The sequence below is a fragment of the Daphnia carinata genome, chromosome 6 (genome assembly GCF_022539665.2).
Source record: "Daphnia carinata strain CSIRO-1 chromosome 6, CSIRO_AGI_Dcar_HiC_V3, whole genome shotgun sequence".
NCBI classification, from domain to species: domain Eukaryota; kingdom Metazoa; phylum Arthropoda; class Branchiopoda; order Diplostraca; family Daphniidae; genus Daphnia; species Daphnia carinata.
Window position 1 is genome coordinate 628,897 of NC_081336.1, and position 26,324 is coordinate 655,220.

Here is a 26,324-nt window from a genome sequence, read left to right on the forward strand (position 1 = left end):
GAAGAAAATTCAAAAAAAAAAAAAAAAAAAGGAAAACAAAAAATTTTGGGGGGAAATTTCGGCAGAGTCGATTGGCACTACGAAAAACATCCGTCTACTATTCAATAGATTTAAAATTTTTAAAAGAGCAAGTGGATTTCGATTATGTCGTCAGTTTCATCCCCTCCATTTCAAAAAAAAAAAATTGAAATTTAATTCATTATTTAGCTGCCATTCGTTTTCAATGTTTCCCCACATCTTGTTTTTTTTTTTGGTTGTTGCTCACGCCACGGTAAAAAAAAAAAAAAAAATCCTATCGGGTTCAGAATCGTTTTCGCTTTTCAAAGTGTTTCGAATCAAAAGGCCAAGTGAAGAAATTGAAAACATCTCATTGAGGAGATAAAAAAAAAATAATAAAAATAAAAACACGGGGAGGGATAACAGTAAGAAAACGGGAAATGTTTGGGGCACACGAACAACAAAACGGTGAGAGAAATTGATTTAAAAATAAACGCACAAACAACACACGAACACGATTTTCGTTTCGAGGGGGAGGGGGGGGAGTATATGGCCTGTGGTATTTAAAAAAAACAAAAAAAAAAACACAAAATTTTGTCTTTTTTTTTTTTTTGGCATTCGGTTTTGTCCTCAAATGAAAAATGTGAGTATGGAGGGTGGGATCAATTTGTCGGTGAAAAACGGAGTATGATTTCAAAATATATCAACATCAATTCGAAATCATTTCCATCCCACCCAGAGTTCATTTTAGAAAAAAAAAAAAAGAAATCCAATAATTCAACTTTAAATTGGGGAGAAAAAAAAAAGTTTCAGGGGATTGTTTAAATCTAAATAAAGACTACGTTAAGAATAAGCAATTTTCAATTTTTTTTTTTTTTCAAATCTACCATCGTCGACTACGAGCTATTTCGCCAGATTGTTCACAAAAAAAAAAAAAAAAAAAAAAAAAAAAAAAAAAGACGGGCCAATTTTGTGTTGCTGGCCCGATTTTCGCCGCTACGCTACGACTACGTCAAAGAGAGAGAGGTTTGAAAAGCTATTGTTAAACGGAGGATGGAGGATCAATAAGTCTTTTGTCAATATGCAAAAAAGGACAAAAAAAAAAAAAAGATGTAACAAGGTGGAGGGGGGAGGGATTCCCTTTTTTTTTTTTTTTTTTTACTTTATCCCGCCCAACTGCACGGAACAGGATGTACATCGTAAAAGAGAAAAAAAAAATTTGGGGGAAAAGAAGGAAATGATGTCAGGGTCGATCATCCCGAAACATTGGCAAATCAAAATAGACGGGAACGTTAACCCCCCCCCCCCCCCCAAAAAAAAAAAATGTCCGACCTTTGTTATTAGAATTTTTTTTCTTATTTTGTGGCATTTGTCCGCGTTTTCTTTTTTTTTTTTTTTTGCATCCCCCCCTGTCAAGCAAAGTCAGCTGTCCGTCATCCGTAACATTTGTCAGGTTCAAAAAGAAAGAGAAAACAAAAAGAAACATGGCGACACGATACATCGGCAAAAATGTGTTTAGTGGTAGCCGTTGGTGTAGTGGGTCGGAATCAGCGTACCCTGCGAGAACGAATGTGACAACAACTCCAATTAAAAAAAGAGAGAAAAACCGTTAACCTTCAATCGAATCTCGCACATTCATTTCAATGAAAAAATACACCCTCCCCACCCCCACCCCCAAAAATAAATAAAATATTAATAATAATCAACGATCGATGATGGGAAAGGAATCGAGAACATGAAAACCCCTCCATGCGTAGCCCATAAAAAAAAAAAAAAAAAGGAATAATGTCTTCTTTCTTTTCGTCTGTGTGTGTGTGTGTGTGAAGATTATACGAACGTCGGCGGAAGATGGAAGCTTGACCGGATCAATGACCCAGCAACGAATATATCCCCAACTTAAAAAAGAAAGAGGGGGGTAACTTCCTTCTCGATCCAGATAAAAAAAAAAAAAAAAAAAAGGACGAAAGCCATCCGACCGGAAGAAAGAAAGTCGACTACTCGTCTTATATGTGTGTGTGTGTGTGTGTGTGTGTGTCTGTGCCCGTACAATAGGCCAACGATGGATAGAGAGGCAGAGATATCTATTCAGAAATTTCGCCCAGTCCGATTTGATTAGCGATAATCCATTCCGTCATTCGATCCATCGTCTCTCTCTTTGCCTACACACACACACACACGGCCCCATCATTGCTTCCCTTCCCCTGTTTTATTTGTTCCACCTCCTCCCCCCTCGACCGACGACGACGACGACGACTTTGACCCACTCGAGCGAGAAGCCAATCCGGTTGGTAGCGATTCCTGCGTGCGTGTCTGCTGATCAGGCAAAAAGACCATTCAACCGGCTACCCTCCCCTCACTACCCCACCTACCCCTACCCCCCTTTTTTTGTCAATCGATCGAAACGCTAACCATTCAACAACAACAACAACAACAAGAAAAAAAAATGAATGACGTTGCGTTAGACTCACCCTAGCCATGGCCGTCTGATGCGATCCAGCGGCGGCAGAAACGGCGGCGGCGGCGGCCACGGCGGCCGCCGTGTAGCCGGGCAACGATCCGTCGTAGAGGCCGACGTCGCCGGCCGGTCCGGGCGACGCGTTCGGGTTGTGATGACCGCCGTGTCCGTGGCCGAGTCCAGCGGCCAAAGAAGGCGGAAACGAACGGCCGCCGACTTGCGATTGCGGCACGTAACTCTGCGGATAACTGCTAATCATCGCTGCTCATCATAGAAAAATGAAGAAAACAACACAATTCATTAATCACATTTTCTTACTCATTTCAAAAATCTTGTTAATAAAAACGAATGCGACTAAAATCTAAAAACATCTTAGAAGAAGAATAATTCAATTAAACGGAACAAACGACGGATCGATGATAAAGAGCTCCCTCCCCCTCCCCCCAACTGAAGACGTATAACAATGATGAATGGTATCGCTACCCCCGCCCCCTTTTCTTGGCCTATCGATAGATAATCGATCTTAAATGTTAGATGGCTTGTCGTCGTGTTGCGTGTGTAGGAACGAAAGCGCCCACTCCTACCCCCCTTACTCCACACATGTTAAAGCGCGGGAATGGGAATGGAAACATGTCATTTTCAAGTGCGATACAGAGCTCAGCTCTCGATCAATCAATGCGCACAGCAACGTTTCATAGCTAAAGGCATCGATTCCATAGATAACTTAACACATAGATTGAATTCTACCTTATAATGAACGCTTAAAAGATAGAAACCAAAAGAAGCGACACACGCACAACTTGGTTAGAGGTTAGGTGCAAGAAAAAAATAAATAAATAAGAAGAGAGAACGTGCCAAAAAAAAAAAAAAAAAAGAAAGAAAATAATGAAAAAAAAAAAAAGGGCGCGGTGAAGTGCGGGGCGTCAGGGCGGAACAAGACATCCGCATCGAGAGACAAGAGGCAAGAATAAAAGAAGAGGAAACAAGAAGCCTGAAGCGAAAAGAAGCAAAGCACGATCGGCACTTTATCGCATTCGTCCATCCATCCACTTGATAGATCCTTAATGTTACACACACACACACACACACACAGGGACTTTTTCTTTTCACTACGAACCCTCCCCCCCCCCTTCCTCTCTCCCTGTGCGCGTTGCAGTGCATATTCGTGAAGAATCGTGAGAAAGATTCAGCTGATAAATCACGAAACTCTCGTCGTCTTCAAAAACTTATGATTCGGGCATAGAGAAAAGAACAATGAAATGCTTGCCCATTCTTTTTTTGTGTGTATCGCTCTGATGATGATCATCCCTACTACCCCCTTGTTAAAAAACTCTGGCGTATCCCTCTTCAACCAAAGAAAGAAAATCATGACGTTCTCTTGTTCTCCTCTTTGGCTCTCATTCAGCGAAAAATAAAAAAGATCAATCGGTCGAATCGTTGTGAGCTCAATCACTCGACGCCATTGATCATCTTCCTTTTCATAATTAAAGAAAAAAAAAAATAAAATAAAATAAATTTTTTTTTTAGATATACAGAGTTGAAGGAGATGACTGCCATCTGGTGGCCGGAATTTCGGATAGTGGCGGAAGAGGCGGGAAATGGGCGGGAATAAAATGCTGACCTGAGCGGGCCGTGTAGGCATCGCGTAGCAAAGGCGAATTGGCCATGTTACCGGCCTGATGAGGATTGTGTTGGTGGTCGAGGTGGTGGCCGCGCGGATGGAAGGCGGCCGGGCCGGCAGCGACGCCATTGTGGTGGCCGTGACCGCCAGAGTAATCGTAATACGTCGCTCCGCCGGCTGCCGTCGGCTGGCCCGCACTGGCCGGACCGTTTCGATGCTGAGACACTTCGCTCAGGCCGGCAGCGTGCGCGTTGCCTCCGCCACTGCCGCCACCGCCGCCTCCACCACCACCGCCTCCGCCACCGGCGATACCATTAGCCGGACCGCCCGCTCCGGCCGCAGCGGCCGGAAAATATCCATAACTTGGATAACCTTTGATTGCCAAAAAAAAAAAAAAAAAACAAGAAACAAAATCAAATCATAGAAAAAACAAAAATTCAAATCATAATTTTTTTTCTTTTTCTTTTTTTTTGTGGGGAAAAACTAATAAAAGAAAAGGGGACAAACGAAAAAAAAACTAATCCACGTACAAACAAAACATAAACGTAAAGCAAAAATTGTTGAATTAAAAAGAAATTAATAAAAAGAGGGTATATGAAAACGTGCTGTTTTCGGTCGCTAGATGCCATGTTAATATCGTTCCATTAAGAAGAAAACGCACTAACACACACACACACACACACACACATCATATAATAATAATTTGTTAATTTTTATCAATTAAAAATGTTCGTTTCACAACTATATTCTATGAAAGAAAACAAGACGCAGCTAGTAGTTGAGAGCGGGGGAGGGACTAAAAGTGTAGTCACTACTTTGGGTCAATTTCATAAAAAAAAAAAAAAAAAAAGTAGTAGTGCTAGTTTTCTTTTTTTTTTTCTAGTTGAATCATGTTAGGTTACGTGGGCTAAAAGAAGGCTTCGACTACCACGGTTAGAACGTAAGGAGGGCCAAAAAAAAAAAAAAAAAAAAAAAGACTAAGGCGAGCTCCTCCCCTCTCGACTTTCCCCCCCTTTCACGCAGACCTCCTCCACCTACTCTCTATGTATCACTATCGATTAAACACATTTCTATGAGGCAGACGAGGGTAAAGAAAGAAATGAAAAAAGCCAAAAAAAAAAGAGGGAAAGAAAAGGTTTCAGAGGACTTGCATGGGCAGCTCAAAGCTCCTTGTCAACAAGGGGATCCGCATCGGAAATCGAACATGAAATAAAAAGAAAGAGGTCCAATATACTCGACTTTTTGGGGGTAGGTGGAGGGGTAGGAATGGTTCTCATCGTTATTCAAATAAGAAAGTTTGATATTAGGATTAAAGTTGGGCCAAAAAAATACAATAAATAAAGACATGTGAATGAGGTGAAATCGGGTGTAGGGGGGGGGGCTAGGAAATCTCTCATTCGACACACTCCATTTGCTTTTTTTGGCACAGAGAAGCAGGGGGGTGGAGGGAAATCATAATAATAAAAGAAAAGGAAAAAGTAGGAAAGGGAGATGGCCGCTTCCGCACTTCCTGCACAACCACCCGGCCACTACCCCCGTCAAGAGTTAGGAGCAGAGGGGGGTAGTAACTAGAAGAAGGTACAGTAGAAAAAAAAAAAAATAGAAAACGATAGCAATCATCAAGCGATTCTAGCACATCACACACGAAAAATAAAAAAAAAAAAAGCCTAATCTAAAAATGTTAAGATAAAATTGAAATGTTTTTTTTTTTTTTCAAAGGTGAACATTTTTCTCGAAATAGAACACAGCTGATCTAGCCGACAACAATTTGAACGTCAGTTTTTGTTGTGAGTTTTAGCGAGAGACATTGGGTTAAACACGGACTAAAGGTTATCGAAATGGATTTTGTTGAAACGGGCGGGACAGTGAACTTGCAACTGGTTTTCTTCTTCTCTTTGCCGACAAAAAGAAAAACAAAACAAAAACAGACAGACACAAGAAGAAAAAAAGAAACAAAGAAATCACGAGGTCGGGACAAGATTTGCCAACGATGTTAAAGCCAAGGTTAAAAAACCAAAAAACCAAAAAAAAAAAAAAAAAACAACCAAAATTCGTGAGTGTCTGCGTAGCGGGAAATGATATACTTGCAAATGAGGTTTTCTCTTGCGTGTCCTTTCCCGTTTCTGCATTTCTTTTTTTAAATATTATTATTATTATTATTTATTTTTTTTTATTTCGTTGGATGGCGGGCGGTAAGAGGACAAGTCCGTGAATGTTTCCATCTGCGATTTGGCACTTGTCAAACGCGTACCCCTTAAAATTTCTTGCCAATTTTTGACCCGGATCGCACGTCTTTTTTTTTTTTTCTTCACATGTTAACACAAAATTGCACAACCCCCGAAAAGAGCCAATTGTGTTTTTTTCTTTCTTTTTTTTTTAAATCAGAACCTGATTTGTTCGTGTCACGTAGTTTCAATTCATTTTGCAGTTTCTCTTTTTTTCTTTTTTATAGACAAATCAAAAATGTATTGATTATAGAATTTTTTGTTTCGTTTTCCTCATTTTCGAATTTGTTTTTCGTTGTTGGCAGCAGAAAAAAAAAAAAAAATGTCACAGTTTTTTTGTTTTTTTGGAGGGGTGGAGGGGCAGTAGAGATTTAAAAAAATCTAAATTCTAATGTCGAGGATGGATTTCATAGATTCTTCCATAGGGACTTGAAGACTAAACAATGACTAAAAACATGTTCCAGGAAAACAAATGTCGACGGGGCAGGGGTAGTAGTGGGTGTAGTATGAAGAGAATAAAAGTCAGATGTGATTCAAAATGAATTCGAAACAAACGAATTTCATGAATAAAAAAAAAAAAAAGACCAGTCAAAGAAAAACATTTGATTCAAATTCGGTAAGGGCGTTTTGTTTTTTTGAAATAATAATTCATAAAAAATTTTGCTCTTTTCCCTTTCTCTTTTTTTTGTTTTTATTTTGCAACACTAAACTTGCTCCTGTCTTTATTTTTCGTGTGCTTTCTGAAAGACGACAACGCCGCAATGCAGATAACAGTGTCGTTGTACACAATAGTGTGTGTTTTATCTTATCCATCGACCTTACACACACACACACTTTTGCTCCACTTTTTTTTTTTTTTTTGTAGACTCCACATACATACACACACACACACACACTGACACACTCACAGAGAGAAATAAAGACGATCATAGCAATAATAATAAAGTGTGTGTTGTGTTTACTGGCTAACTTCTGGCCGGGTTGGCTTAATTTTTAATTTATTACAAAAAAAAAAAAAAATTTGAATTGTTTTAAAAGCTCTTGTTTTTAACGGCCCAGAATTCGTTCCCCCCCCCTTTTTTTTTTTTTTTGAGCAACCTTAACATTTTCAAAAATTCAAAAAATAATTTGCGCCCCATTTTTTTTCTCACCGGTTTTCGATTTTCTCAATTCGCTCAATTTCGCTTGCCAATCATTGTAAAAAAAAAAAAAAAAAAAGAATTCAGTTTTTTAGGGAGGGGCCGAATGGGTACACACACAAAAAAAATTTAATTTTCTTTAAAAAAACAAAACAAAAAACGCCTGGGAATAATAGAATAATAATAAAAAAAAAAACAAAAAACAAACGCGTTTTTACTTTTCCCGAAATGAAATGAATCGGATGGATATACATATATAATATATATATGTGTGTGATAAATAAAAAGATATAGAAAATTATGATACACGGTCACCGATATCAGTACGGTCCCTGTGACTCTTTGTTTTGTTTTTTTTTACTGTTGTTCATGATCCATTTTTTTTTTGTTACGTGAACTCGTTTCAAAATTCCATTTTGTTTTTGATTTCAAAAAAAATTTCCATTTCGTTTCGTTTTAATTTTTTTTTCGTGTGTGTGTGTGTGTGTGTGTTAAAAAGTTAATCGTCATCCCCACTTACATCTACTAATGTGTGTCGCGCGATGACAATAGGGAAATAGAAAAAGTAAGAGAAAAAGCCAAACGGGACACGAACGAACAATTCTAATTGATTGACTCAAATAATAATGCTGGACTAGGATCTAAACGATCGACTACGGCCTAAGTTGCGAATCGTGTCCAAATCGAACCGTCAATTCCGCCTGCAACTCGCAAACATTCGCTAAAACAATGAAGACCTTTTTTTGCCCGTTCAGTTTGTTTCGATTTAAAGAGAGAGAGAGAGAAATGAAAGAAAGGAACTTCGGGTAGAACAGGAAAAAGAAGGGAGGGGGAAACATGATCATCAATGAAAAAAAAAAAGAAAATAAGGAACTCGTCGATGATTGACCTCGTCCCGTTTTCAAACGTTTCATGGGAACAATTCGTGATTTTGAAAAAGGGAGCTGGACTTTCTTAGTGGCTAGGACACATGAAAATCAAACGAGAATCTCTCAAGACCCGGAAACAGTTGAAAAGAAAAAAAAAAAGAGACCCTGTTTTTTTGTTTTGTTTTGTTTTGTTTTTGTTTGTTTTCAGTGCAATCAGTTTCAAGATCGACGTTGAAGTTGGGCCGGTCCCGTTGTCGGCGCTGCTGGTCGGGACAGGAGAGTCAAACCTTTTTTGGACTCGCAGTTAAAGTGTGTGTTGATTGTGTTGGTGTGAGCGCGAATGTTTTCAAAAAAAAAAAAAGAGGCGGAGGGTAAAATGGAGAAGAGAACAGGTGTGCAAGGAATTAGACAAATCACCCAACATCCAAAGGAGAGCAAAAGAGAGAGAGAGAGAAAAGAAAAAAAAAAAATCAGATGGAGGAATTCCAAAAAATAAGACGGATACAATCACAAGTGTCTTAACACATCCGACGATTTTTAAAAGTCAGATTGATATACCAAATTATTATTATTTTTTTTTTTTTAATGGATTTCAATTTTGGAAATAAGAGAAAGGGCAATGTCGGGGGAGTAGGAGTTTGATAAAAAGAAGAAAGAAAGAAAGAAAATGTAAAGATAAGAAAGCAGTAAAAAAAAAAAAAAACGATAGGGGGGGGGGGGGGGCGGGATTGAAATGATCATCCAGAGGTGGGATTGACCAGACCCAAGCTGACCAGGTCGCCCAGCGGAGGCAAATGATGGCGCGGATGGCCGTGATGATGTGGGCCGGTTGCATCGCCGACGCCGGCAGACGAAAGCAAACCGATCAAGCCTAATGGCCAGCAATTTTGGGGGTTTTGGGTTTTTTGTTTGGCACCGTCATTTTTGGCCAGTGCAGAAAACAAAAGTGTGCGCGTGTGTATCGAATTTTGAGAGATAACATACACACACACACACCGACGGCACGCGAAAATGGAGGAGAATAAAAAAAATTGGCAAAAGAAACAGGAAAAAAAAGGGGAGGAAATAAAAAAGAAAGAAAAACATGAGCAAAATTTGCAACCGAAATGCACCAATTAAAACAAAAAAATGTATGAAAAACTGTTACGTTAAAAAAATGAAGTAGAAAAAAGAAAAAAAAAAAGCCACAGATTGAAAGTAAAATAAATGAACCCCAGCATTCGCGAAAGCGGAAGACGGAAACAAGGGCGAAAAAAAAAAAAGGAAAGGAATTTTTTTTTTTTTTTTTAAAGGTGGGGGGAGTGGATACCCAATTCCCTTGCCTGTCTCTTATTTTTGTTACGCTCACGAAAAAAGAAATCCCTTCGATTGGACGGTATTTCACGCGCCCCGATCTTTTCTTTTGTTTTCTTCATTAAACGACGCCGACAGACACAACTTCACTCTTCATTGAACGTTGACACGTCATTCCGAAAACAAAACCCTAACATCCCCCCCATCCCCCTCCTGCTTTTTTTTTTTTTTTTTTTTAAAGCTCGTGAAAAAAAAAAGAAAAAAAAAAGAACGGCATCCCATCGTCATTTGAACCCAAATAAAAACCGGAGAACTTAAAAGAAGCGACAAATGTTCTCTCATGTTTTCGAACGAACTTGTGTGTCAAACATAGTAATAAAACTTAAATTTACATATGTATACGATTTAAAAATAAATAATTTAAAAAAAAAAAAAAATCAATACTCGGGAGAGCGCGTAATGAATAAATGGGAAGAGATGTGGATAGATGGAGACTTACCTGCTGGATAAGGCAGTCCAAAACTGGCGTAGCCCGGGTAGCCACGTCCGGCGTAGGCGGCAGCGTAGGCAGCTGGAAGTCCTTTATAAAATATAAATGACGACGTCGACGAATCATTTTCACGAGAGAGAAATAGAGAAAAGAAGGAGAAAAAAAAAAACAAAACAATTATTTAATTAGACGTGGAATTGAAAGAATAAAGAAAATAAATAAATAAATAAAATTTGCATAATCAGATGGACCGTTTGCTTACCTTCTTGTAGCGCGCCCAAGGACCAGACCAAATCTGAAATAAATAAAAAAAAAAAATGGATGCAAAAAAAAAAAAAACAGAATAACGATTTTTTGTTAAACATTCAAAAAAATTCAAAAAGAAAAAGAAAAGAACAAAAATTTGTTGAAAAAAAAAAAATTATTTTTTTGCCATTTTTGGAGGGGCGGGGCACGTTTCCAGAAAACAAAAAAAATAAGTCACACACACATCCACCAATTATTTGTTGAAGAATCATCAAAGAATCTAAAAAAAAAAAAAAAGAAGAATCCTCTAAGTTTGATGACGGGCTAATCCCATTTTTGTTTTGTTTTCGATTGGCCATTTTTTTTTTCTTGTGTTGCCCGGCTGTGTAAAAAAAGGACGTCGGCAGCGAGAAGAACAGGAAACGGGGAGAGAGGCTAATTTGTTTGTTGTTTTTTTTGTTTTTTTGTTGTTGTTACTAATCTACAGTGAGTGTAGTCAAAAGAGTTGCGTACAGAGGCACAGTTTATTAACTATTTGAAGAAGTCTGCATCAGTACAGAATGAGAGATTGAGTTCGGCAGAGAGACGCGGAGGCCTTTGCAGATTTGCATGTTCTGTTTCATTCAATCCCGCACCTCCGCCACCTCCCCCCTACCGACTCTGACTAAGTCTCTCGGTCAACTACTACGATCAACAAACAGAAAATGAAATTCGTTTTTTTTTGTTGTTTTTTTTTTTTTTTTAAATTACGAAGAATTTTTAGCAAATTGTTTTTGTTTTTTTCTTTTGGAGGGGTCAAATTCCATTTTCTGTTCATTTCTTCTTTTTTTTTTTTTTTTTAATAAAAAAAAAATGAATATGCAATTTTTTGTTGCGACTCTAAAATCTGAGCAACTACGTTCGGACTAGAGGTGAATGTTTTTTTGTTTGTTTTTGTTTTGTGTATGGAAACTGTCTGTATGAATTTGTTTTTTCTAAGGAGAGCTGGTAGCCGGGGCCAATCATTAGTTTTTAGGGAGCAAGGTAAATATGTTTTGTTTTGTTTTTGTCGTTACAAGGGAAGAAATATTGGAGGAGCAGGTAATTTAAAAAAAAAAAAAAAAGAATATTTTAAAATATGCGTCATAACAAAATTGGCCACGATTAAACTACTGATTTGCATTTCGTTTTTTAAAAGAAAAAACACTGCAACTAAAATTTGACGACTTTCAAAATTTTGCAGAATAGAAAAGAGGGGGGGGGGGGACAGCAAGGGGAAAAAAAAATCTAAATTTTGTTTTGGATAAACTGGGAGGAAATGGTACGTTTTTTTTTTTTTCTGAGGTGTGGTGCAAGCCATCACGTTATTTGAATTCTGACGTTCTGTTTTTGAAAGAAAACGTAGTCGCAATCCAAATCAAATAAAAAAAGAGACACTCGACATACACAAGAGACACAAAAACGAGCCTACACCAGCAGATTGCAGTCATTAATTAATTATGTATATCACTTTTTGTTTGCATCAGCTACAAGTCTGCGCTCTGCCTTTAAAGGAGGGAAAAATGAAAAATAGCCTAAACTTTTGTTCTGCTTTTTCGACACGCAAAAAAAATCTAAGGCCTAAATTTTGTTTTTTTGTTTTAAGTAACACACGAGCTCGTTAAAGTAATCGTACTCGGTCATCATCTACATGTACATCATGGCACACAACGGAAAAAAAAAAAAAAAAAAAAAAAAAAAGAACAACACACTTTGTCCCGTATTTGAATGGGGTGACCACCACATGTTTCTCACTGCGGCTAAAACAAATCAACGCGATACGAAGCACACGAAATAAAAATGGAGGAGGGCTAAGGGGGAGGGATGAATTCTAATTAAGTTTTGTTTGAAAACACCTTTGTTTGTTTAAGTAGGTAAAAAAAAAAAAAAACTGACTGTCTGCGTGTTAACACTAACACACGTCTCACACTAATTGCAAAATGAAACGTCATCTAAGAATCAAATTTACAGGACTAGGAAGACTGTGACTATTCGACTAATGTTTGACTCGCAATACAATGAAAGGTCAAGAGAAGGGGGTTATCATTTGTTTGTTTTTGACTCGTTTGATGGAAGACTAAAGAATGACGCAAGGGAGAGGACTAAACTTTTTGGTCTGTGTCTGTGTGTCAAAAATCTCAACCGACAACAAATGACTAAAAAAACATCAGCTGTTTCTGTTTGGCAAGTCCTACACAACACGACAAGAGATTCTCTTTCTCGTTCTCACTCCACTACCAAACTATGCTGTAACAAGGAACTAAAATCAAATTAGACAAGATATACTCGAGATTCAGAGTGAAAACTACACCACCACCACTAATTCTGAAAAAAAGAAAAAAAAAATTTTTTTTTGTTTGTTTTGTTTTTCATTTCTCTCCAGTCGGCCCGTACGGTTCTGGAAGCTGGAACGAAAATAGAACAATGCCTATCTCTCCCGTCTTACTACAATAGAATCGAGCCAGTGCGTCCGCACAAGATAGAAATTTGACTTTGAAAGGTTCAATGTCTTGCAGGGAGTTGGGTAAAAAAAAAAAAAAAAAAAAAAAACGAGATTTCTATCCCTATGTTATTACGTCGACCTTTTCCTTCTTAAAAAAAAAAAAAAACTGACAGTAAAAAGGAAAAAGGAAGAAGATGAGAATAGAGCAAAAAAAAAAACTGAGGGAAACAAACAAAACTAGAAGACGTAAAAAAGAGACTAGCTCCTAAGGCAATCCAACTGGTCCTACATATATTTGAAAAATCTGGTCCGATTAAAAAACGTCATTTCTTTTGGTTTTAAATAGCTAATTCGATCACCTGTCTCTCGCTGCCTTAGTCAAAATTGAAAGGGAAGAAAAAAAAAAAAGAACTGACATTGAAGATACACGATTTGGCATCATTTGATTCGGTTGGCATTTCGTTGTTTGTTTTTGGCGAAAAAAAAAAAAAAAATCCCTCACGAGAAAAGCGATTTTTTTTTTTTTTTTTTTTTAGAAAGGGTAAAAAACATTGACCATTAATTGTTTTTTTTTTGTTTTTTTACAAAGAAAATAATGAAAATGTCTAAATGTCGATTGAGAGAGACACAACAAACATCAAAATGTGTTTTTTTTTTTAAGTCACCGCCATTTTTGGTCTCGGGCCCTAACGGTACAAGTTTTGAACATCAAAAAAGGTTAAACAAATTTGTTTTTCTCTTTTTTTTTTTTTTTTTTTTTAAGTGACCAGAATTCGAGATTCTTTGAGAAATAGAAATTTAAAAAAAAAAAAAAAAAAAAGAAGGGGGGTATTTGTGCATCTGGCCGTGTGACGTCAAACCAATCGACCACAATTGACGTCAGAAAAAAACAAAACAAAAAAAAAACCTCAAATTCATTTGGCACTCGGTTTTTTTTTTCTTTTTCCCATTTCTCAACACGCCAGAAAAGAAACCTATACTCAGCTGAAAGAACTATTTTGCTCGTCAACGATAAAAAAAAAAGGGCGGGGAAAAAAAAAAAAAAAAAAAAAAAAAAAAGAAAACTATACAAAATCACGTTGTCTGGCTTTTTTTTTTTTTAAAGATCTGTGTGTGTGTGTGTGTGTGATTTTCTTGTTCGTTAGTGATGCGAGGAAAAAGAAAAAAAAAAAAAAGAAAAAAAAAAAGGAGAGATCATCATTGTTTTGACGCAAAATTGTGTGAGGGTTGTGTTGTTAGAGACCGACTGGGACGGGATAGAAGCCTTCGAGGCCGGCAAAAGACGACAAGTTGAGCTCGCCGTTTTGCGACACACCACCACCAGCGTGGACGACCGTCGCAGTCGCGTTGTTGTTGCTATTGCTATTGTTGTTGTTGTTGTTGTTGAGGAAGCCGTGAGTGGCTTGCGCCACTCGCTGCTTGTTGGCCTGATTGACGGCGGCCTGAACGGCGGCCGCGTGGTGGTGGTGCGCCGCCATCACGTCCTGCATGGTGGCGTGAGTCGGGTGATTGTGGCCGGCGGCTGCGGCCGCCGCGGCCGCAGCCTGAGCGGCAAACAGAGGGTGAGCGTACAGGCCGGAAAAATTGTGCGCATGGAGGGCGGCGGGCATGTGATGATGATGGTGGTGGCCGGCTAAGCCGGCCATCGAAGCGGCCAGGGCTTCGTTGGCGGCCGCCTGCGCGGCCACGGCCTGAGCTTGCTGCTGCTGGGCAGCCTGCACCTGAGCTTGCGCGCTACTCAACGAACTCGAACTGTGAACGCTGTTCGAACTGGCCGGTATGGAATAAGGAGCGTAACGGTACGAGACGAGCCCGTTGCCTAAGAGCGCGGCGGCGGCAGCCGATAGGCCGGCGGCCGCCGCTTTGCCGGGACTCTGACCTCCTCCTACGGCTCCGCCTCCGGCGCCCGCACCTCCACCGCGCTGATGGCCGTGGTGGAGGTGATGGTGGTGATGGTGGTGAGCCGAGGCGGAGGCCGACGATTGACTCTGATGTTGCAGTTGAAGCGCGGCCGAGGACAGGGCGGGATTGTTCAATATGTGAGAATGAATGGCGGCGGAGGCCGAATGATTGTGACCGTGGTGCAGGCCGGTGGGCGACGACAAGCTGGGCACAACAAGCTGGCCCAGCCCGGCCATGCCAGAAACCCCACCACCACCACCACCAGCACCGCCGCCTCCGCCACCGCCACCGCCACTACCGCCGCCAGCCGTGGCCACCGACGGCACCGACGAGGAGGCGGCGGCGGCAGCGGCGGCGGCGGCGGCAGCGGCCAGCCCCGGTACGGCATTGCCGGCGGAAGCGGAGCAAGCGGCCGCGGCGCTTAAGAGAAGCAACTCACCGTAGCCGGCTCGCAGGGTGGCGGCTCTGCCGCGTGCCGCGTTCACCGGTAGCATCACCTCCTTGGGCTGCGCCTTCTTGCACTCCACCTGCATCAAGGTTCAAACAAATGCAAAAAATTTCAACATAATCATCTACTTTTTGCATTTTTCACTTTGATAAAGAGTTTGAAATGAATTCTTTTTGAAAAGAGCGTCATGCTGTGCTCAGATGCCAGATTGCACACGCATCGAAACTTTTTTCTTTCTTTCTTCCCTCCCTTTACTCTTTTTCTTACTCAACAATTAACCTCTCGGTTCCCGATGAAACTTGTACACACACACACACACAAAAAAAAAAAAAAGAGGATCTGAGGATGAAGAGTCTCTCCCCCCCCCCCTTTTTTTTTTTTTTTACCCCCCATCGTTCCTTGATGACTTGGGGGATTCTAATCCCGAATCCTTGTTCGCCTCTTTTCACAGCCTGGACAACGCGCACAAAAGAGAACGAAGAGAGAGACACAACTCAACATGGAGGACAGCGCAAAAAAAAAAAAAGAAGATTTAGATTTTTAGATGAGCACGTACACATGTATAAAACAGATGCACAATAGGAAAAAAAAAAAAAAAAAAAAAAAAAAAGAAAAGAAAAGAGCGAACATTTGTGCGCTATTGTCCTCCCTACCCCCACTGGCTGCGTAAGACACCCTTCTGCTAACCCTCTCTTTTGTGTGTGATGGCCACGAATGGAGAAGAGGTTCTCTGTCTCTCTCTCTCTCTCTCTCTCTCTCTGTCTTTTGCAACGGAAAATAACCGGAGCAAACAGTGCGGGCACACAATCAAACACGACGACCATCGATTCTCGTCCGCCTTTCAATGCTCTGCCCGTGCCATTGATGGCACTGTCTTTTAAAAAAGAAAAGAAACGAAAAGAAAAGATAAAAGGAAACAAAAGAGGAGAGAGAACAAGAGAGGACAGACAGACAGACAGAAGAGACAAGTAGAACGGCAAGGGTGTGGCACACGGTGGCCAGTTTGATTCCGTGTTGAACTCTTACCATCTTGTTGTTGATCTCGTGGAAGTGAATCTCGCAGACTTTATCCACCACGTCCTCGCTCTCGAACGTCACGAAGGCGAAACCTGTTTCGTTGTTTTTTTTTTTATCAACATTTGAAAAAGAAAAAAAAGAAAATGGAACATATTTTTCATTATTTGTGTTTGTTTTGTTTTTTGAATATGTGAAGGGAGACGAGAATCGAATTGAAAAAGAAGGCGAAAAGGGACCTGTTTGGCAATCAACTGTCGAATCGTATTGGAATTAACAAGAGCCATAAAATAATTTTATACGCCACCCAAACTCGGGATTCGTTTTTTTTTTTTTTTTTTTTTTTTTTCAAATTCAATTCGAAGAATTTTCTCCATTATGAACTGGATCGCCATGGTAACAACATATATCTGACAACACTTGCCCCCTTTTTTTCTTTTTCTCTCGTTGATGCACACACACGAAAAAAACCACAAAAAAAAAACAAGTTGCATCGTCGGCGGTCCTGACTTCATTAACGTTCAGATTTTCCTTGCCATTTTCCAACGTTGTTTCACAAAAGAAGAAGAAAAAAAAAAACGCGTGTCCTTTTAAATGAGTAGAAGGCAAAAGGGGGGAAAAAAAAAAAGGGCACAATAAAAACCCACAGAGGTTGGACAGGTTTTTTGACGTCTGGGCGTCGAAAGAGGAAGAGAAACGACGCCCGACTTTCTTTACACACACACACACATCAAACTCTACTTAAAAGAGAGAAAGAAAAACGTTGGTTTCATTTTTCTTTCTTTCTTTTCTTCAGAGTTTACGTTGCACCAACGACACGCTACGAAAGATGAGGTAGAATAACCATCATCATCATCATCCCCCCCCCCCACTACCCCCGGCCGTCCCTCTTTTTTTTTTTCTACCACGCAAATGGGAACACGAATTTTTATAAATAGAGTTACACACATCGACGGTGCTAACCTCCCCCACCCTGTTGTGCCGGTGTGGTCGCTATAGTCACGCGCTTTTCTCTCCTTGTTGAAGATCGTGTCGTAACAAACAAACAGCGTCTCTCTTTTCTAAAAATGACGTCAGGGGTGGGCCTCGTTAGAGCATTCCCAAAAAGAAAAATGTTTTTCTTGTTTCTTTCTCTTCATCTCGTTGATGATCTTTTTACCACTGAAAAGAAAAGAGGAACTTGTGACGCGCACGCTGTTGTCTTTGTCCCGGCTACTCCGGGAAGAATGGCAACGAAGAAAAAATAGGGGTACAACAACAATCGCTTCGCATGAAAGAGCACATTTGGCTTTTAGTGACCCCCCTTTAAAAAAATAAAAAATGATATGACATTTGATTTTAAATCTCGATTAAACGGCGTGAATGTATGCAAAACACGAGGACAGGTGCATTACGTTTGAAAAAAAAAAAAAAAAAAAAACTTGACTGCTGCTGCCACCACGTTCAACTTGTCGCTCCTTGTCTTTAGGAGGAAAAAAAAAGGGGAGGGGACCGATCCTCCCGAGTTATTTATACATTCATACCAAAATGGCTTCCTCGTAAACAAAAAGAAAAAAATAAGTTTTTTTCACGAATTTTTTTTTTTTTTTCGTGAGGCGGGAATTTCAAAAAGGAATCTGCCCATTTTTTTTTCTTTTTCAACGACCTCCCCCACCAAAAATTAAAAATAAACTTTTGCTTTTCCCAACTCGTTTTTTTTTTTTTTTGTAAACTAATGCGGATGCAACTCGAATCAATCCCAGCGCTTCCTGCCTCGCTCCTTTCCTTTTCATTTGCGACCACACACTGTACACACGAGCTCTTTTTTTTTCCTCTCTTTTACACGCGTTCTTTGATTCACCCCCCCCCCCCAACCACACGAACCGATTGATTGGCAACTGTTCAGCGCCCAACGGCTGCAGGTAGCGGGCCCGCGTACGTGCGGATGCATTGATGGGGAAAAAAAAAAAAGAGGGAGCCCAAAATGCAGCCCATTGAATTTGTGCGCTTGATGGCAGTGATGGAGAGCAGGTCGAATACAATAGACTAACTTTCAGAGAAAACGTGCTCAAGCTTTACAATTAACTTTCAACGCCAGCATCGTTTTTTTTTTCCAAAACGAAATCAAACTCGAAAATATGATCGGTAAAGAAAAGAAAAAAGAAAAAAAAGTCACAAGGAAGACGGCAGTCTCGTTGAAAAACAGAGACCTGGTATCAACCTGCTAAAACAAGTTTTCTTGATGTATCTGTTGTTGAAGGCAAGAAAGAAAGAAAGAAAGAAAAAAAAAAGCCTTTCTTTCGATTTAGCCATTCCGACAGCGTCTTCGTCGGTCGGTCGCTAATGAGTCCCCGTAAACCGTCGACTCTGTCTGTGTAGAGACCCGTGACTTTTCACGGTGCAAAAGGAGGGGAGAAGACGAGTCACACACAAAAAACAAAAAAAAAAAAAAAAAAAAAAAAGGAGGAAATGAAGCTACTGCTAGAAATGTCCCCTTCCCCCCATTCATCGATCATGGTAGCAACACGACAAGATGATAACGAAACAAAAAAAAAAAAAAAACAAAAAAAAAAAAACAAAAAAAAAAAGGGAATCCTAAAAACAATTCGGCAGAGTCGTGGAAGAAAGAAAAAGACGACGACAAACGTCAGTTGCAGACGTTTGTGCCTCTGCTCTATTTCCAGTTGTGGCACACGTTGGCGCTGTCTTCATCGAACGCCTGAGTCCCGCAATCGCAACAAACGGCCGAGACAAATCATTCGTCTCTCGCCCTACAACTTTTTTACTTGAGGCGGGCGCGCACTTGCTTCACCTTTCAAGGCAAGACGAATAGCTTCGCAAATGACTGCAAAAGCCCACCCTCAAACTTGCAAAGCCCCAACCGAGATAATGTTACAATTATCCCGGCACACGTTCCCAACATTTTCTGTACAGAACCACTGGCGGGTAGGAATATCCTTTTTCCCGTGTGTCACGTTGAGGTTTCACGTCCGAGTTACGGCCAAGGCCACCAGCTTGCGTCATAACACCCTCCTCTCTTCTTACGGTGGCATTATTCGATAGATAGAAGATCCCCCTACCGGGGGTAGTTTATCCATTCGATAATACATACAAAGAAATCAACCCTCCTATTTTTTTTTTTTTTCAGAGCTCATCGCCGGGATGATAGAAACAAGAAAAAGAAAAAAATATCGAAGAACCCTATCGATTTGGAGTGGGTTATTTTGTCGACTTCCTTCCCCCCCCCCTTGTTTTTTTTTTTTTTTTTAAACCTTTAAGGTCCCCCTCCCCCCCCCCACCCTTCACGTAACGTATAAAAAGATGCGCAACGACTCGGACCACTGGACAGGGCTTTGAAAAGGCTTCCACCTCATTTCCGTTGATTATTGACCTAACTCTAACTTTGTCCATGTCTTTTCTGTTGGGGGTCCCTACACCTGGCCAAAAAGGGGATTGACGAGTGAAACGCCAGCAAAAAAAAAAATAAAAATAAAATAACTCGGCACAAGGACAGGACCCTATTTTAACTTATTAAGAGAGAGAGAGAGAGAGAGAGAGAAACAATCAATGGAAAAAGTCTTAACTCACCCCTGTGTCGGTTGGTTTGCTTGTCGAACATCAACATGGCGTCTTCGACCTAGAGGTGGGCGGAGAAGACACACACACAGACAGACAGACAGACATAAAAAGTCATTAAAATGCCATTTGTGATGAAAGACGAACACAACTCGTTCCCCGGCGCCATTCAAACGTCCAGGGGAAATAACTTAAAGAGTCAAACACAATCATACATCTCATAGCGAGAGAGAGCAAAGTTTGTGTGTGCCTCTTTATTTTTTTTTTTGCTTTCATTGTGTTACTCGAGTCGCGTGCCAACTCATTTGACGTCACACAAAAGGGGTCTAAGAAACCAAGTATTTCAAAAATTCTGTCTCACCCGTCCAAATTGTTCAAAGTAGCCTTTGACATCGTCGACCGTCGATGGAGCCGATAATCCGCCAACAAAGATCTTCTTCGTCCTGGTGACCATCTGCACGTAAAACACATCATTAGAATAAACATCAATTTTATACCTTTGACATCATTAAATTCGGGGGACTTAACAGAGACAACCCTCCCAATAATGAACACACACACACACGAATAAATCGAAGCCGGAAAAGGCTTTACGGTTCACATGTGTCCCTCCCCCCCCCCCCCCAAAACATATTGTCCACCACCGTAAAGAGATCGATGGAAGAAAAAGAATGAAAACATTTTCGAACCTTGGGGTGAGCTCGGCGAGGGAATGCAACTTTGGGGTCGATCTTCTTGCCATCGAGCTCGTGAGGGGCTGAAGCCAGCACTTTGTCCACTGACGCGGCGTCGGCGAACGTCACGAACCCGAACCCCCTATTGTTGTTTGTACACAAATGTAAATATAAACGAATCATACGTCGTATTTATATAATCGGCCATCGGAGAAAAAAAAACACAAAACATCGACAGATGACGCAATGGGACGGGATAGACATGATTCACGCGTGTCACGACATAACTTCAAAAGGTAAAAGACACACAACATCAAATAAATAGGGACGGACGTACCTGGATCGGCGAGTTGTTGGGTCTTTCATGACCATGACTTCCGTCACATCGCCAAACTTGCTAAAGTATTCGCGTAGACCCTCGGCGCTCGTCTGCCAGCTCAGGCCGCCGATAAACATTTTCCTGTGGAAATTTGTTCATTTGCACAAAAAAAAAAAAAAAAAAAAAAAATAAGAGATGAGTCACGATTGTACTTGGGTTAAGTTCCGACGAATTGTTATGACTCGTTTTTCTCTTAGTAGGACGACAATCTTCATCCCCTTTTGGGATTTCTGTTTTCGATTATTTTGACTTATTTCTATTCTTATCTTGGCCAACTCAATTAAGTCGGCAGTAGAATAAAAAAAAAAAAAATGCAGAGATAATTCTTTTTTTTTTTTTTGTGGGAAATAAGAGAAAGAAAAAAAAAAAAACAGGTCTGAGCTGGAGCCGGAAGGATCCAAGAGGAGGTTCAATCCAGTTATTTTTTTTTTTTTTCTTTCTGTCTCTCTCTCTCTCTCCTCCCCTCTTTCTATCTCAATCCCCTTATGGCTAATCAGAAATTCCACCCGGAAGGGAGTGCTTTCTACGACGACCAATCCAAGCCAATTGAGCGATAATGAATACAACACCCGAAAGAATCTTTCATTAACCATCATCTTTTTTCCTTCCGTTCATTACCCGAAAACCCCGAAACTCTGACAATAATCATTTCTGCTATCCACCCAACTCTATATCGTCAGCTGTTTGACCAAAACAGACAAACATTACACACAGCTAGAGACAAGCAGAGATTCCAAAAGTCCAAGGACCTGGCCGACTGATAATGGTGGCCCCCTTCTCAAATAGGATCTTTTATTTTAAACAACGTAGCTTCTAAAAAGAATATTGAAATAGTCGTTGAGAGAAAGCAAAGTCATCCCTCCTCGCCATCTTATCTCGATCTGTCAATCTCTTTTTTTTTCTCTCTCTCTCTCTCTCTGCTCTGAATATCCAAACTTTTTTTTTTCGAAAAAGAGATGGCCCCCCCTTCTCGTGAGTAGGTCACGTGCCTGTGATACTCTTTTTCCAAAATTCTATCTCGTAACCTAGGCCTTTTGTATTATTTAATACAACTACTTCTACTACCATCTCTCTTTAAAAAAAAAAAAAAAGTCCCGCCGGCGGTTCACAGTTTTCACGGTGCCTTTTTTTTTCTCTCTCTTTCAGTGAGTGTCGGATGATATCGAAGAAAGCAGGTTTTCCTCCCTCCTATTTTTTTTTTCTCTCCAGAGTTCTCTCATTTCATACACACACACACACATGAAATGTGTGTCTGGCGCAAAATGTACGAGAAACCCGCCCTGGCCGTTCTGACCCGGTGTGTTCTACTTCCATTATGGAACACGTGTTTGTGTCGCTGGAAGACAATCAGAAAAAGCTTTTTTTTTTTTTAATACTTAAAAAGAAATTTGAAACTTTTCTTTGAGAAAAAAAAACTGATTTCGCCACACTATTTTGAACCCCCTCTTTTTTTTTTTTTTGAAGAATATCTGGGTGGAGTTTCTAACCAAAAAAAAAAAAAAAAAAAAACTTTTATTTTGGGGACAAAAAAAAAACGTACCCCCAGGACAGGCAAAGAAGCGGCCATCATCATCTTTTTTCCATCCATCACATGAAAAAAAAAAAAAACCCCTTCTCTATTCGTTTGATAATCTTTTTTTTTTTCTTTCCTAGAATGTGATTTTCTATGTTTGCCCTAAAGAAAAAAAGAACCTGAGGCTGTATGGAAAAAGTGGTCAGTCCACTACACTTGTGTGTGTGTGGAACAACTAAAGGCTAGCAAAGAAAGAGAATGTTCCAAAGTTCTCAAAGTTAAAAAAGACAGCCTTGAAGCCCGCGAGTGATACAACCACGAGGCTACGATAATGCCAGACTTTGAGGAACGAAGTAATGAAATCTACGATTAGAAAAATTCGTGAATGATTCTTACCCAGGATCGTTGGGTACTTCGGTGGTATTATCACCATGTTGCGATTGCGAATGAGCATCCATGTTGTCCATTTTGATTGATATCCTGCAAAACCACAAAACGAAGGGAGATGTAATGAAATTGGCCAACTTATAAAATCAAATGTCTTGTTTTCTCACTTTTTGTGTGTTGAAATAAATGTTAAGTATGGCCACGTCGGTTAAGTAATTGAATTCCTATTCACGGCACCTTGCCCGGTCCAAAGTTACACGAGGTCGATGACTAGAAACAAAAAAAAAAAAGACAGAAAAAATTAAATTTCAATCATCATCATGAAATGATTTTTTTCACATTGATCGATCGCCACGTGATACATAAAAATGATCAGATAAAACAAGTGTGGTCAGAGATGGTTTGTAAAAATCGAATCAATACCTCGGGTTTTTAGAAGATCCTCTTTTCTTTTTTTTTCAACAAAAAAGATGACCAACACGCGATTTCTATTTCGTTCTTCGTGTTCCAATGAGAGAAGAGTCGAAAAGGAATAAAAACTGACCCGAGTTTATGTGTGTGTCTCGGATTACAGTCAAGAGATGGATAGGGGAGAGAGACGCCGGGAGGAAGAAAAATCAAGAGAAGGAAATTGAATGAAGAATGGGTCGCCTCTATGTCTTCTACAGTTTCGATTAGAAAAAAAAAAACAAAACAGCAGCGAAAACGGAAGTCGAAAAGAAGGGGGGAGAGAACTGTTTTGTTATTTTGTGAAAGAGAACGAACGAACGACGACGACGGTGTGGAGGAGCAAAAAAAAAAAAAACTCGAGAGATGTGGGGAGAATTGACTTGTATACACACTCACTCTCTCACAGACACTCACTCAAACACACACTTTGGGATGATTTTTCTTTTTTTAATCTTGGGGATACTATGATTAATGATTAAAAACTGCTGCTGATCAAAACTCTGCTCTTTAAAGATTAATATTTTAAATACAGCTCACTGATTCCTACACTGAACAACTAAAAAAACTGCGGAACAACCCGGAGAACCTCCGGCCTGTTTCTGTTCGCAACGCGCGATGGCACTTTACACACTGCGGGGCAGGCAGCCATTGCTAACGCCTATACTCTAGTCTATTTCTCTCGTGTCCTGTAACCCAGGGCTTCTTCTCGCCCCTTCTTTCTTTACCCACCCTCTTGCCTTTTTGCTCAGCACTGGCGCGATTCCCGCGCCATCTGACGCTCCCCGTTACAACTACGCGACCCTCTCAAGTGTCTAACGTCACCATACACTGTTCGATTCAACACCGCAAACTCTGAAAATTTAAAATTCGTGAAAAGCGTTATGTTATGCCAACTTCCTAAAGCACTTTCTAAAAAAAAAAAAAAAAAAAAAAAAACTGGGAAAAAGTGTTACGAATAGTAAAAGTTTTACACAAATGTCGCGTTTTGGAGTGTTCGTATATGGGAAAAGACCTACTTATATCTATTTTTTTTTTTATCGGCAAATGCAACCGAGCCGGCTGTGCGTCGTTGCGGTTTACCGTGGAAAATAACAGATGGCCTTGACCCGATTGTGCCATCATTTTCTCGGCCGGCCATGGGGAGCTTAAAGGTTACTCTCTCGAGTCCCGACTCGCTTTCGTCGGAACGATCACCATGTTTATTCATTCCCCGGACGTCTAAACCAGTGGATGGTCACTAAGATAGTACCTCCTTTATCACAGGCTTCGAAAAGGTGGACATTTTGTGGAAGATTACAATCAAAAACAGACAAAATATGTCCGTGTTCGTAGAAGCCAATCCACCCGAGATCCTTCGAGCCTCCCAAAAGGACGAATCTTACATCAACACTATTAAGAGCGAATTGGCTGATATTGTGCAACGTCTTTTCGGTAAACAGCAAACGTCAAGATTTTTTTTTTCTAGTGGGAATTCCATCAGTGACCTTCTCATTTGTTTACAAACTTGTTACTGATCAAACAGGGAACCAGACATGGTTGAAGGTCCAGTGGCTGTCAGACCTCTCCTGTGTCTTCCTCTACTACACCTTGACCACATTACTTGACAATCAAACCCTTGGAGAGGAGTATGTAGGCCTCATCCAAGTCGACTCTACATTAAGGGCCCTTCCCTCTAAACTGGTAATTCTCTGTATCTTTGAGGTATTCTTGGTCACTAACAACATTCTTATGTATTTACAGACAAGGCTAACAGCCATAGCCCTGCAAGTATTAGGGCCACGGCTGTTCAGTCAAGTCATAAAAAAACTGGACACCTGGCTTAGAAATCCAGAACACATTCCAGACTTAGCACCAAAAGCCAGAGATTACATATTGCTACTGATAGAACTGGTTCAAAGTAGCAATTTCTGGGTTGGAAGGCTTAACTTGGTGCTTTTTTACATGTACGGGAAATACTACAGGCTTTCACAAAGAATGGCCAACATTCATTACGTAATACTTGAGGGTAGTTGAAAGGGGCCAGTTTCAATATAATAATATTCTATTCATAGGTTTTTACAACAGACTACCTGAAGACAGAGAATTATAATCCGACATTCAAACTCATTGGGCAAATGGCCCTCACCCACCTCGCCCTGCTTTTATTAATGAATACAGTTACCAAATGGAAAAATACCTCTACTATACAACAATCCAGTGCAATTACGGTAAAGGTCACATTTCAATCTCTCTTTTTCACCTTACAAAAATTAAAACCTATAAAATGCTGTCTTACTATAGACGGTGGACAGTTCAAATGAAAAGTTTGGCAGTGCAACATCCTCAACTGTGGCAAAATGCTCTCTATGCTGGGATTCCCGCAAAAATACTGCCTGCACACCATGTGGGCACCTCTTTTGCTGGCACTGTATTTTGCAATGGTTGCAAACCAAGCATGAGTGTCCTCTTTGCAGAGAAAGTGTGCAACCTTCAAGAATTGTGCCATTGTTGAATTATGAATGATCTATGTCAGACCACAAAAACTTATTGAAATTTGTGAACAAATTTCCAGTATGTTGAATATACCAAACTTATGTGTGTTTTTACAGAAGCCATGTCTCAAGAATTGACTCTACATGCACACGATTTGACTATTAACCATATGGTACAACTTGCCCTACGTTCGATTTCATCAAATGCAAATGAATAGAGTAATATGTAAAAATCTAACCTGAAATTATCAGAAGATTGAAATATCTTGCAATACCCGCGTCAGCTAGATAAACACGTTGATGTTTCACACCTTGGAAGCATTTTCTTGAATTGTCACGTGCTTGAAGAGAAGGCGCACTGCCACTTTTGAGTATTATTGAATTAGTGGCGGCCAACGGGAAAAGACGTCGACACCTAGCGGCTGTGCAAAAAATTACTTGAAAAGACTTTAGTCAAAGATTTAAAGTTACATTTGGAATGCATAACTTTCGCCGGATGTCAAGCTTGTGTTAAGGAAAACACTATCATAAAGACTTGGTACATGTTGTCTTTTCTTCCAATAATAGCGGTACAATAGTGACCTGGAAAAGGACGGATGAGAAAAGAATGTTCCAAACGACTGAACATTAGGGCGTCTCTTTCCCGAAACAACTAGAGGAAGTTCGACATTAGAACCAGGGGAGAAAGTTGAGATCCCTTTTTTTTCTCTTTCAGCTTTTGGAGTATGTAACTGA

General features: G+C 40.2%; 2 protein-coding genes across 2 annotated transcripts; one reads left to right on the forward strand and one right to left on the reverse strand.

Annotated features, from left to right (window-relative positions):
* Nucleotides 1-1,497: 1,497 nt before the first annotated feature.
* LOC130689712 (RNA-binding protein Musashi homolog 2-like) lies at nt 1,498-26,209 on the reverse strand. Its single transcript, XM_059495860.1, has 15 exons — nt 26,061-26,209; nt 25,829-26,011; nt 22,836-22,938; nt 22,678-22,761; nt 20,727-20,849; nt 20,405-20,531; nt 20,077-20,169; nt 19,728-19,776; nt 16,173-16,255; nt 15,138-15,225; nt 10,352-10,384; nt 10,099-10,179; nt 4,074-4,445; nt 2,466-2,713; nt 1,498-1,578 (listed from the first exon to the last, which is right to left on the reverse strand). Exons 4-15 carry the CDS (start codon nt 22,746-22,748, stop codon nt 1,513-1,515), a joined length of 1,434 nt encoding a protein of 477 aa, XP_059351843.1. The 5' UTR covers nt 22,749-22,761; nt 22,836-22,938; nt 25,829-26,011; nt 26,061-26,209; the 3' UTR covers nt 1,498-1,512.
* Nucleotides 24,143-25,699, forward strand: LOC130689725 (peroxisome assembly protein 10-A-like). Its single transcript, XM_057512665.2, has 5 exons — nt 24,143-24,549; nt 24,641-24,798; nt 24,859-25,110; nt 25,170-25,325; nt 25,399-25,699. The coding sequence occupies exons 1-5, from the start codon at nt 24,435-24,437 to the stop codon at nt 25,618-25,620; spliced, it is 903 nt and encodes a 300-aa protein (XP_057368648.1). The 5' UTR covers nt 24,143-24,434; the 3' UTR covers nt 25,621-25,699.
* Nucleotides 26,210-26,324: the final 115 nt, after the last annotated feature.

Coding starts and splice junctions, on each gene's coding strand:
- LOC130689712 (XM_059495860.1), bottom strand. CDS start 22,748: ATGGACAACATGGATGCTCATTCGCAATCGCAACATGGTGATAATACC. Junction 20,850..22,677: donor GAAGTACCCAACGATCCTGG/GTAAGAATCATT, acceptor AAATTTCCACAG/GAAAATGTTTATCGGCGGCC. Junction 19,777..20,076: donor ACTTTGAACAATTTGGACGG/GTGAGACAGAAT, acceptor GCCCACCTCTAG/GTCGAAGACGCCATGTTGAT.
- LOC130689725 (XM_057512665.2), top strand. CDS start 24,435: ATGTCCGTGTTCGTAGAAGCCAATCCACCCGAGATCCTTCGAGCCTCC. Junction 25,111..25,169: donor GAATGGCCAACATTCATTAC/GTAATACTTGAG, acceptor TTCTATTCATAG/GTTTTTACAACAGACTACCT. Junction 25,326..25,398: donor AACAATCCAGTGCAATTACG/GTAAAGGTCACA, acceptor GTCTTACTATAG/ACGGTGGACAGTTCAAATGA.